The sequence below is a fragment of the Pseudorasbora parva genome, chromosome 24 (genome assembly GCF_024679245.1).
Source record: "Pseudorasbora parva isolate DD20220531a chromosome 24, ASM2467924v1, whole genome shotgun sequence".
In the NCBI taxonomy this organism is placed as follows: domain Eukaryota; kingdom Metazoa; phylum Chordata; class Actinopteri; order Cypriniformes; family Gobionidae; genus Pseudorasbora; species Pseudorasbora parva.
The window spans coordinates 35,315,815-35,328,938 of record NC_090195.1 but is presented as its reverse complement, the minus strand read 5'-3'; the positions used below and the strand labels follow the sequence as shown (position 1 = coordinate 35,328,938).

At 38.5% G+C, this 13,124-nt stretch overlaps 1 protein-coding gene across 4 annotated transcripts in view; it reads left to right on the top strand.

The window, feature by feature from the left end:
• Positions 1 to 13,124, top strand: part of LOC137064221 (piezo-type mechanosensitive ion channel component 2) — a 266,236-nt gene that overhangs the window by 169,229 nt on the left and 83,883 nt on the right. For all 4 annotated transcript variants that reach the window (XM_067435581.1, XM_067435580.1, XM_067435582.1 and 1 more), the window contains 5 exons: positions 3,222 to 3,395; positions 4,423 to 4,640; positions 8,011 to 8,171; positions 9,204 to 9,380; positions 12,575 to 12,697. In XM_067435581.1, the coding sequence (XP_067291682.1) occupies positions 3,222 to 3,395; positions 4,423 to 4,640; positions 8,011 to 8,171; positions 9,204 to 9,380; positions 12,575 to 12,697 (853 nt within the window). The remainder of the gene's footprint in view (positions 1 to 3,221; positions 3,396 to 4,422; positions 4,641 to 8,010; positions 8,172 to 9,203; positions 9,381 to 12,574; positions 12,698 to 13,124) is intronic.

The window sequence follows — 13,124 nt, the reverse complement described above, 5'->3', positions numbered from 1 at the left end:
TTCTCACTGAATTATGCTGGTTTGAATATGAAGAGCTGAATGATTTGCGATCTCTGCTGCACGCCACTCATAGCTCTCTCATTCGCTGTACTCATCCCTCATTTAATCTCTCTGTGGTAAACAATGCCAACGTGAACCAAGAACATGTCTCAGAACCGCTCAGCACCTACTGACAGACACTCCCCTATTTATGCAAACATTCCCTCTTTCCACACAATACCATCCCACCTTTTCACAGTCGACCACTCCCCTTTTAACAAGCTTTTTCAAATCGAAGGTGTGAAAAAACACCGCTGCAGCAGGGGGGTTTCATGACCCTTTAACTAATCATCTTTTAATGAATGTAATTGAATTTCTACTTTCTGAGTGTGAATGATCATATACAGTAAAGGACAGCAGTACTGTATTCTTTCCTGTATGATTGTCTCTTCAGACCTAAGATCTGCACATGAGCTTCATTTGACCTCCTAACTGAACTCCTTCCCACAAATTGATCATCGATCTGAAGTGCAAACAATAACCACAATCAAAGCTCAATATTCAAAGCATTTGAATATGCTTCAAGCATTATACAGAGCTAAGAGATGGTTACAAATAGATAGTTTTCATATTGGGAGATATTCATGTGCCTCAGGGATCGCTTTCAAACACCGGTAACGCATACAAATCGCATTTGAATGCACGTTACCTTTTGCATTCACTTTATATTTCGTGATCATGCGTATCCTCTGTGATTATGGAGCGGTAGTGCTGAACGTGCAGTTTAAAATATCAGTCTGGCGCTTCTGCTTCGCAACGAATCCTCACATGTTACACACACTCGTAACACAAGCTGAATGCGAGCGCTTTACTACCACACACTCATAACACACACTCGTCTTCTCGTCATGTGATCACTGCTGCGAACAGCTCATTGTAGATGAGCTGATGGAAGTGAAGCGATTGTTTTGATTATCCACCTGAAATAAATTGTTTTTATTTCTATAATTTCTAAAATATTTCTAATATTTATTTCTGTGTTTATTCTTTTTATTGCTCTCTTAGTTTACCTTTGTTCTTATCTTTGGTTAGTGTTATTTTATATGTTCATTTGAGGTAAATATGATGAAAACTGAGTTTGATGGAAATAGTAAGTTTGACAATAAGGTTTGAGTATGTGTAAATCTGTGGAGGGTATGATGAGTGAGAATGGGTTTAACAAGAAGGTTCCTGAGTAAAAATCAGGGAATAGTGATTAAAATGGATGTAATGAACGTGTTTGAGAAAGAAATGAAGGAGAGGTGATCTAATTAAGATGGTACATGTATGTAGGCTGTAAACTGAAGAATGCTTTATTTTTATATCAGACCATTACTGTGGATCTGACCATTCTATTATTTTTATTATTATTATTATTATTATTATTATTTTTAATTATCTTTACAACTGTTTTAACTATGCTTGTTTTTAATTTTTTATTCATCCACATGGTATTCTTTTTTCTCATGCATATGTTACCACTGTTTTAATTGATTTCTAATGTAAAGCACTTTGTAAAACTGGAGAGGAGCGGTAATATAAACTTTACCCTTACACGCCTTCATGACCAGGTCATGAGAATATGACGAGACTAGGGATGATGAAAACTAAACATTTTCTTGACCGACCACTGAGCCTCATTAGTCGGTTGAAACCGGTTAACCGATTAGTTTAAAATATGCTGCGCTATTTAAAATAACAGCCGCGAGCCGCACCTTCAATTCGCAACTGTCGCATCTCTCTGCCGCTCACACACACACACACACACACACACACACACACACACACACACACACACACACACACACACACACACACACACACACACACACACACACTGTCCTGGCGCCGCCGCCTCCCTTCCACTCAAGTCACTCTTTTAAAATCCCCCACAGCGCGAAACACGAGTCCCGCAAACGCGCCGCCGAGGAGCTTGTTTGTAATCGGAGGACAAATGGCTTCTTAGTTTCCAAATGGTTTGGGCAAGGTGATCGCGTTGAAAATAAAGGCATTTGTCAAGCGTTAGAAGCTCATTTGTAACATTGCCGCGGCTCATTTAAGAAAATGACAGCTCTGAAGAGACGCCGCTTTAGTTCGAGGTAGTGCTAACAATAATAAAGAAAGATGATGATCAACACCTTATGTGTTTCCACTGAAATGTAGATGTAATATATTTCCAAATGTAAGCCCATTTTATGCGGAATGCCGCTTCATCCTGTCGTCTGCCCTGGCCCTAACCTCGAGTGTTTTAGCCTGTTTACTTTTTGCAAACCTTGTGAGCACGCAAACCCAAACGCTGTGACCTCGTGCCAAATGTTTTTATTGGTTTATTAGGTTTTTTTATCAGGTGAGTTATGAAAAATTGAGTATGAGGGATATGTTCACTTCACACAAAAAGAGTTTGGAATGAGACGGCTAACTGTAGTAGCGTTTAGTGCACTGTCTATTATAGACTTATTTAGAGATCACTTTTTTTTTTACTGACAACTTTGATTGGTTAACGTTGATACGGTTAACCATAGATCAAACAGTCATCGTTAACGAGACGGCTTTTGACCCTGACGAAAAATCTAATCATATATCAGATAATCTTAGCAGGGCTGAGCCTGGTCAGTACCTGGATGGGAGACCAACTGGGAAAACCAGGAGCTGCTGGTAGAGGTGTTAGTGAGGCCAGCAGGGGGCGCTCACCCTGTGGTCTGTGTGGGTCCTAACGCCCCAGTATAGTGATGGGGACACTATACTGACAAAGAGCACCGTCCTTCAGATGAGACATTAAACCGAGGTCCTGACTCTCTGTGGTCATTAAAAATCCCAGGATGTCCTTTGATAAAGAGAAGGGGTGTAACCCCGGCATCCTGGCCAAATTTGCCCACTGGCCCCTGTCCATCATGGCCTCCTAATAACCCCCATATCCTGATTGGCTTCATCACTCGGTCTCCTCTCCACCAATCAGCTGGTGTGTGGTGAGCGTTCTGGCGCAATATGGCTGCCGTCGCATCATCCAGGTGGTGCTGCACATTGGTGGAGGTTGAGGAGATTCCCCCCTTCAATGTAAAGCACTTTGAGTGCCTAGAAAAGCGCTATATAAATCGAGCATTATTATTATTATTATTAGTCTCGCGAGATCTCGTCACACCCCTAGTATTTTACAATATGACAGATTGATTTTGGTGTCCTAACTGAGCTCATGGCCTGTTTAGGTTGGGAGATCTCGGTCTGGAGAAATTCTCGGTTCCTGCTCTGTTCACACGGATCTTCATTCCCACTTCCTTTCTGCTGGTTTGTATCCTGCACCTGCACTACTTCCACGAGCGATTTCTGGAGCTCACCGACATCAAAAGTGTGGCCGACAAACAGAAGAGCACAATCTCCAGGTATTCTTGGGCGTATATATGGGTGTCTATCAGCTTTGCACATCTGGCCAGTTGTTTTCCCATTCTTCTTCACAGAGCTGCTTAAGCTCAGACTGGAGATTGTGAGTTGACAGCCCTTTTTCAAGTCCAGCCGTACATTGAGATCATGAGATCTGGACTTGCTCAAGCAAATTAACAAAGTTGCTTATAAAGCATTCCTGTGACGCTGGAAACTTTAGCGTCATATTTGGGGTCAATATTTTGCTGAAAAACATAAGGCCGTAAGCTTCTTCCATAAGGTTTTTCACCAAGATCTGATCATTAGATCCATCACAATCATGCATTTTGTGCTTATGATTAATTTGTCATACAAATAATTTAATTACCGATTTAAGTCTATGTTCATGTCACTTACAGTGTAACTGATGTTTTACTTGGAATTGTATGTAAAATAAGGTTTCACAATTTTTTTAAGGTGTCAGTGTTATTTTAAGTACTGATTAATAATATTAATGAACTACATGTACTTACTATAGAGTTAGGATTAGGGTTAATTGCATGTAATTATGAATAATTAATAATTATTACTACAGTAACTAAATGTAACGTGTGACAATGAAACTGAAAAATAAAGTGTTACCTAATATAATTATTAAAATACAATAGGCCAGTATGATTTACTTTAATGAAGATTTACATAATTATTTATAATATTATTTTTAATTTTATGAAGTTTATTTTTATTATTATAATTTATTCTGGAATGTTTGATCTAATAAGATCAAAATTATTTATTATTACTATTATTTTAAAATATATCATAAAGTAAAATCCATATTAAATGGTGTTTAATACGTTTGGTACTTCATATGGATTTTTTGCAACTGATTAATAGAAACAGATATATTTTTCAGATTATACAGAATAATACAGATTTTTACTTTAACAATTGTTGAGGTTCAATACAGTTTAATACTTTTTCTCACAGCTTTTGGTTCTTAATTGGTTAAAAATGGATGTGAAACCGGTGATTTTCCTTGATTTTCAGGCTGGTCCATCTGGATGGAAGTCTGGTGGATATCTCCATGGTCAAACCTACGCTCAGCTCCGCCATAAGCGAGGAGGAGGATGAGGAGAGAGTATACCTGGAGAAAGAGGAAGACGATCTCAAACAAATGGATGAGGAGGAGGAGATTTCAGAGCCACAGGTCATTTCTGAAAGCTACACCTGCCAGATGTCAGATCCGGTGCCAGACCAGGGATCAGGTAGGTCAGACTTCAGATTTTGTGCCGGAGTGCAGGTTTCCATTAGGGCTGCAGCTATCGATTCTTTTTGTAATCGATTTATCTACCACTTAATCGATCGATTGATCAGATAATAATTTTTACTTTATTGAAGAGCAATAAGAGACAATAAGACTGGTATCTTAAAATTAACATTTCATTTGTTTGTTGTTTTTCTAAACATCTAAGTTGTTTTATTGCTAAAATTGCATACATTAATAACTGTGAAACTAAACAATTTTAATACAATTGCCATATTATATTATATAAAAATCTATTTTAAATTAGCTTTAAAGGCAGTTAAAAATGCTGTTTGTTTTTTTTGTAAAATACACTTTATATATATATATTGAGATATTTACATCATATAAAAACTGAATAAATATGCCTTATTGATGTATGGTTTGTTTGGATCGGACAATATTTGGCCGAAATACAACTACTATATGAAAATCTGGAATCTCAGGCTGCAAAAAAATCAAAATATTGAGGAAAATCTCCTCTAAAGTTGTCCAAATGAAGTCCTTAGCGATGCATATTACTACTACTACAAAATTTTTTATATATATTTACGGTAGGTAATTTACAAAATATCTTCATGGAACATGATCTTAATATCCTAATGATTTTTGGCATAAAAGAACAATTGATAATTCTGACCCATACAATGTTTTGTTGACTTTTGCCACAGATATAATACCAAAATCCAATAACAAAGCAGTTTTTATAACAACAGGTCCATGTAAGACAATTTATTTTTTAACCATTTACTGCATTTTTAATGATGACTACTAATTATGTACAGTTTTATCATATGAGACCAGGAAAATGGCTTTCCTGTAGCTCAAACAGTAGAGCGTGGCGCCAGCAACGCCAAGGTCATGGGTTCGATTCCCAGGGAAAGCAAGAACTGACAAAAATGTAAAATGTGTACCTTAAAATGCAATGTAAGTCGCTTTGGATAAAAGCGTCTGCCAAATGCGTAAAAGTTAAAAAATGTAAATGTAAAATGTCATGTCACGTCAACAACCCATCTGTACTTTTTTCCATTTTTTTTTAGATTTTTCCCATGTTCCCATTTCATATGGTTGCTGATTGAGCATGAAAAAGGGAGTTCTCTATATCAGTGTCAGTGTTTCTAAAACTCCTGAAACGTCTCCATTTAAGTCTTGAGTTTTCTTGAATTTTCTTGAGAACCAACACGTCACAATATTCCTCATTATAATAATTAATGCGCAGAATAAAGGGGCGGGGCCTGGTTGAGTTAGTCGTGTGTTAAAACTGCCGGTTATGGAAAAGGGGCGGGACATTTCCCAAACACCAATCACAACACACTGCTCCAGCCGACCAATCAGAGCACAGTGTGCTTTTCAGAAGGAGGGGCTTCATAGAGACAGGAACTAAACAGAGTTACTGACAGACTGGGAAGAGAGGAGCCGCAACAATGGAGAATATGAGGAATAATCAACATTCAAGCAGGAAAACCTGCTCTAGTAGAGCACAAGCACAACATCAAGACTTTGTGAAAGGACCTCTTTAAAATAGGAAAATAAACACCTTTTATACATATTCATGTTTATTTAAAAAGTAATGCAGTAAAAAAAGAGCATATCCCTGCAGATGGTGCCATTTAAACATATTAAATTCAATTAAATTACAAGACCAAATATTATATTGGCTTTATATCCTGGCTTGAATGAAACACACTATAAAAATCTGAATTCATATCGGTTGCTCTCACTGTAGCAATACAACTGGAAGAGGCTTTTATTGGCCTGACGGGGCAGGACAGGGCCAGCAGAGTAAACAGAGCGGGATAAAAATGTCTAGACTTGTTTAATGTGTAAACACTTTTACAGTCCGCGTAAGGAAGAGCCCATGTGCTGTCTTTCACATCGGCATATTAAATTCCTGCTTGAACTAGACTGAACACACTTACAATATCTCTCAGAAAAGCAAATACCATAAGCATTTCTCTCTAATTTATGTTTTCATTCTTCTTCAGGTTTGCGTTTTTATTTTCTGTGTAGTTTCTGTGTGTGGAGTTACACATTCCACAACAGGTCACACTTTGGTTTTCTAAACTGCTGTTACTCAAACACTTGTGCTTTATGTATTTCATAAACACGTCAGAGACACGTCGCTGAGATTCATCTACGGGTGTCGGTGTTTTATGACCGTTTTGAGATTGGAAATATTTTAACCATTATTGGCCGTTTCGTGGAGCTCCCTAAAATGTTTGAGCACAGCTCCTGTGTCGTAATGTTGACGGATGGCTCTAAGTGTTGCTGTGTACAGGCCGTTATTTTACTGATAGTCCTGAAAACGGCTTCAAAACCTCCCCTGCCTTCCCAAAAATCACGGACGAATGTGATGATTTTTGCACAATGTGCAGACCTGCTTTATTTTATATACTATTGACAATTTCTATATTTCTTGACTGAAATTATAAAAATATATTAAAATCTTTAATGTTAGGTGTGAATAAACACAATTAATTACAGAAAAAAATGTGTGGTTTTTTTCCCCCCCTTTTTTTCAATTTACAGCACTTTTTTATATATTTCTTTTCAGCTTTTTAAAATTAATTTAATTAATTTAAAATTAATTTATTTATTTTTACTTTTTGTAGTAGTGTTTTATATACGATTATAGTATGTATTCATAATTAGAATTTACTTTTATTTTATTATTTTCAGTTTTCATTTTAATTAAAATTGTATTCATTTTATGTGCTTTTTAATTAGATTTTTTATATTTATTTTATTTCTTTTGTTTTAAGTTTTTACATTTTCATCTAATATTTATCATTTCTGTCAAATCGGTTAATCGTGATTAATCGCATCGAAAAAGTTTGTGTTTACATAATATATGTGTGTAGTGTGTATAATTATTATGTGTATATAAATACACACAATGTTTATTCAAGTTGGGCCTCAAATGATGCACTGTACACTTTGCACTTATTCTATGCACAATGTACTTTCCCGTCTTGAGATTTATACGGTTATTTAATCATTCAGTGTTGGAGTGTGATAGCGTCTCTTTGTCTGCTGTGTAATTAAAGCCGTGTTGTTGTTGTTTTTTGTACATGAACATTGTGCATCTGGATAATTTAATTGCACTTTATTTTTAGAATATTCAGTGGGAACACGCTATTTTTGCTTAGAATAGTGCATACGCGTGTGTATTGGGATGCACTTTCAGTCTTCAGAGTAGCGATTTTGAATCCTAATCTTGGTGTGAGTCATTCCTGAATGTTATATGTCAATTTACTAACCTTTCAAAACTCATATGGCATCAGCTTGGTACTTTTTTTCTTTGACGTTGCATGTTTGTTTTTCTGCTGCAGAGCTGAGGAATAAGTGGCATCTGGTGGTGGAGCGTCTGACGGTGCTGTTCCTGAAGTTTCTGGAGTACGTGCAGAAGCTGCAGCTCTTCATCTGGTGGCTGCTGGAGCTTCACATCATCAAGATCGTCTCCTCCTACATCATCTGGGTCTCCGTTAAAGAGGTGAACACTGCAAAGCAATGAAAAACTGCTCTTAAAACATGAACTTGAACATGATCTCTTTTGGACAAACATACACTATATTGCCAAAAGTATTGGGCCGCTCCTCCAAATCCCTGAGTTCAGGTGTTCAATCTTTTCATGGCCACAGGTGTATAACTCAAGCTCTAGGCCTGCAGACGCTTCTACACACATTAGTGAAAGAATGGGTCGCTCTCAGGAGCTCAGTGAACTCAAGCGTGGTACCGTGATAGGTTGCCACCTATGCAATAAGTCCATTCCTGACATTTCCTCACTACTAAACACTGCCACTGGACTCTAGAGCAGTGAGACGTGTTCTCTGAGCGACCAATCACGCTTCTCTGTCTGACAATCCCATGGACGAGTCTGGGTTTGGCGGTTGCCAGGAGAACGAGACTTGCCTGACTGCATTGTGCCAAGTGTAAAGTTTGTTGGAGGGGGGATTATGGGTGGATTTTTTTTTTCAGGGGTTGGGCTTGGCCCCTTAGTTCCAGTGAAAGGAACTCCTAATGCTTCACCAAGCGCACCAAGCTATATATAAATAAAAAGAAAGAAAGAAAGAAAGAAAGAAAGAAAGAAAGAAAGAAAGGATTTGATGATCAACACACATTTATGATTATTATCGATGTTCATATTTTTGTAGAAACCGTCATACATTTTATTTTTAAGGATTCGTTGATGAATAGAAAGTTCAAAAGAACAGCATATATTTTAAATAGAAATGTTTATTGAAAAATAAATTATTAAATGTTTTCATATATTTTTATTCTTACATGTTTGCCACATTTACTAAGATTTATTAGTTAATGGTGATTCCCAGGTGTGTGTTTAAAAAGTTGATCATCACTACAAACGTTTGTTTATTTATTTTTATGAATTATAACTATTTATTTATATATTTATAATTTAACAATTTAAATTATAACAGTCACCATTTATTTATATAAGTAAACATGTAGTTTATATGAAAGTTGTCTATATGAAACATATTTATATGAAACATGTTGTTCTCAGGTGTCGTTGTTTAACTACGTGTTCCTGGTGAGCTGGGCCTTCGCGCTTCCTTTCAGCCAGTTCAGGCCGCTCGCCTCCAGCGTGTGCACCGTATGGACCTGCGTCATCATCGTCTGCAAAATGCTGTACCAGCTGACCTCCATTAACCCTTCCACATACTCAAAAACCTGCAATATGGTGAGCCCCGTGCACCCCTCACAGAGCTGGACAGTAGCTCAGCTCATTTCCTTCAGTCCTGTACTTAAGTTCACTTTTTGAGTATCTGTACTTTACTGGAGTATTATTTTTTCTGTAAACTTCTGACTTTAACTTCACTCCATCTGAAAGACAAATATCGTCCTTTTTACTCCACTACATTTCTATCAAGGTCCTCGAAGTCAAAAGTCGTTTCTGTCGCAGCTTTGAAAGTCAGTGGATGATTTTTTTCTTCTTTAAAAGGTGTTTGGGTTTTTGCAGAAAGCCTTTCAGGAATCACTCTTGTAGAGTCTTGTGAAGTTCAATGATTTCACAGCATTTATTAAAGGGGGGGTGAAACACTCAGTTTCAGTCAGTGTCATGTCAATCTTGAGTACCTATAGAGTAGTATTGCATCCTTCATATCTCCAAAAAGTCTTTAGTTTTATTATATTTGTAAAAGAAATATGGGCTGTACCGAGTCTTTCCGGAAAAAACCGAGCGCCTGGAGGCGTATCGTGTGGGCGGAGCTAAAGAATGACGAGCACAAAGCGGTGACGTCCTCAAGCGTGGAGAAACCCATCGCTATCTCAGCTAATACAGATAGTGATCCAGAATCATTCGGAGGATGAAATAAATTGAACAGGAGAAGCAGCAGCAGCAGGACATCCGTCTCTGTGGTATGGACTGTATTTAGTGGCCTGTCAACATTTGTGTCTCTACTCGCAGTTTATGAGGACATGATTCGGTTTATGGACTATTGTATGCGACTAAACCTTAGCAGTAGCAAGCAAAACGGTTTTGCACGTCAGACTAGTGTAACGTTATACAGAGAACAACAATGGAGTCCGTTAGCGCCTTTGAATGACGAAGCACGCGATCGTGTTGTTTACTGATGTTTACTCACGCGACGATAGCCGACAGCACAGACATTTGAAGCAGTTTTACTCACCGGCTGCTTCCAAAGCAGGACCGAACCTTTATCGCTGGGACCGCTCCTTCAAAAACACACTTCTTCTTTGGTATGATTTGGTGAAGTCCTGTGACAGCAGTGAACAGTGGAGATCCACTTTGAGACGCGACTGAAGCGATGTTGTGAAGCCTTCCGTCATTTCTGCGTTCAAATCGGTTCAAATGCAGCGCTGCCTTCCCCGAATGCTGTGCTGAAGCGCTGAAGTCGCTCGACGTCACCCATAGGAATAAAGTGGAGTGCGGCGCCTGGATCGACTGGATCTGCACCTTGAGAGAGTGTTTACGGGCGTGCATTTCCTCTCTCGCTCTAGTCACGCGCGCGCGCACCCTACCGGGAGAAGAGCCCGTATGGCCCATACAAGGACCTTCCGCTCTATTAACGTCAAGCCGACCCATACTCGAAAAAAAACTCTCTGAAACTTGTGAGAAACCGGAAGGAGTATTTTTGACACAGAAATACTCCATCAAACGTCCAACATTAGTTTTTGAAACTTTGTCTATGTTTAGGATGGGAATCCAAGTCTTTAACAGTGTAAAGCTCAGTATGCAGGAAACAGCATTTCACCCCCCCCCCCCCCAACACTGATTTATAGTTTAGAGCAAAATGGAGGAAGATGGATGTCAAAATGCTCTTTTTGACGAATATTCACATAAACAAAGCTGATTCTGTCTTCAGTGAAGGTGAACAGTGTGAGAATATCAGATGTGTATCAGTGTATTGGATCCGTGCATTCGGCCTTAAAGTGACAGCAGCTTTGTAACTTTTCTACAAGTATTTAAATGAGTTTAAGTTAGTCGTCTGCTAGTGTGTCAGATGGAGCGTCACTGACTGGCTTAAACCATGATGGCATAATGTGCATTTATACAAGGATAATAAAATAATGCAGCGACATAAAAAGGGATAATTACTTTTGATACTTAATTCATTTTGAAATCAAATACTTCTGTACTTTTACTTAAAGCTGCAGTCCGTAACTTTTTTGGGTTAAAAACTATCCAAAATAATTTTTTGAGCAAGTAGATAACCAGCCAGTGTTGAAAACTATCTGCTTACCGTAGCTCGATTTACAGCAGTAAGCTTGTAATAATATTTTTAATTCCAGTGGTACTGGTGGATTTCCGCGGGAAATTCAAGCGTATGTTTGAGTTGTTACGTCACATCTGAACACATAAAGAAGGAGTCCCGGTTAGCAGGCTATCGCATGTGAGGATGTTGGAAGTGGAGATGGCCTTTTCTCACACCACTTGATATAATTAAATGTATTAATTTGATGGCGGATCCAAAAAGGTTCAAACGGCTTTGGAGTGAAAAAAAGAGACTTTACCCGGGCGACGCGAAAACAAGGATAATTAAAGGTGGCGTGAACTCGTGTTTTGAAGGGGTTTTTCAGCTTTTTTTCTGCTGGACAGGTAAGACATTTCAATGGTTGAATTAGGCTATGGAACAGTATCACATCTGTTCACTTAATTAATGCAGTTAAGGAGTTTTCTTTGTTGTGCCTTTCTCGTTTTGCTATGTGCATTATGGTAACATCAGTTATTTTGTGCTTGCTACTATGAGAGGGAGCTTCACCTCTACTCCACATTAATGTGTTGGTATATGTCGATTAGAAATTAGACTGCACAGAAATGGAAACTGTACTACAGGTAGCCCTAATACACATTAAATGTAGTCACGCAATCCTGATAACATTAACAGTTTGAAAAAGTATAATTTGCAGTTTGACATGATACGATAAACGATCGTTAGATATCATCGCGATGGATAATCTAACGATCGTTTATCATATCACGTATTGCAATGCTTTTTTCTCCTTAGTTGGTCAAAACAAAAGTGGATGTTAGCTACTTACTTGTTCAGATGACATTATGTCGGTCATACTTTAAAACAGTAAAATCTGTGATTGTGAATGACAGTATCCACACCAGCGCGGTGACTGACAGCCCTTCTCCTGACAGCTGCACATTCTCCTCAAAACATTTGATTCCTCCGCGCTGTGCCGACCGGAGCACTAATCATGTAAAGTTGATAATTCCGCCAATAACTGCAGCTTTAAGTAAAAATCTGTTTTTACAACTTTCACTTGTAACAGAGTAGTATTTGACCAGTAATACTTTTACTTTCACTCAAGTAATGAAGTTGTGTACTTCGTCCACCTCTGACCCCTCAGTACATGCATGAAATGGAGATTCTCGTTCTCACTGTCTCTGGTTCTCTTCTCAAGCCTGACAACTACACAGAGGCTCAGAGGCTGGACATGGCTAAGTCTCTTCTCTACAGCGGTCCGGTGGACCCAGCCAACTGGATCGGCCTCAGGAAGTTCTCTCCATTACTGGAGAATCTGAGGGTGTGTATGCATTTAACAATACACCAGCACACATGCTTAGTGTCTAAAAGTAATGTTTTGGCCACACCTATCAGTGCTGAGTGATCTGAGAAAACATTCTGTTCATAAATAATTTTTACCAGCCATAAAATAATAATAATATTCAAAATCATGTATGTATTTGTTTGTTTTTTAATTATTGATTTTAAAAAACACGCCCAATCTCAGCCTGCTACAGTAGCCACACCCCAATCTCTCAGCCTGCTACAGTAGCCACGCCTCAATCCCTCAGCCTGCTACAGTAGCCACGCCCCAATCTCTCAGCCTGCTACAGTAGCCACACCCCAATCTCTCAGCCTACTACAGTAGCCACGCCCCAATCCCTCAGCCTGCTGCAGTAGCCACGCCCCAATCCCTCAGCCTGCTACAGTAGCCACGCCTCAATCCC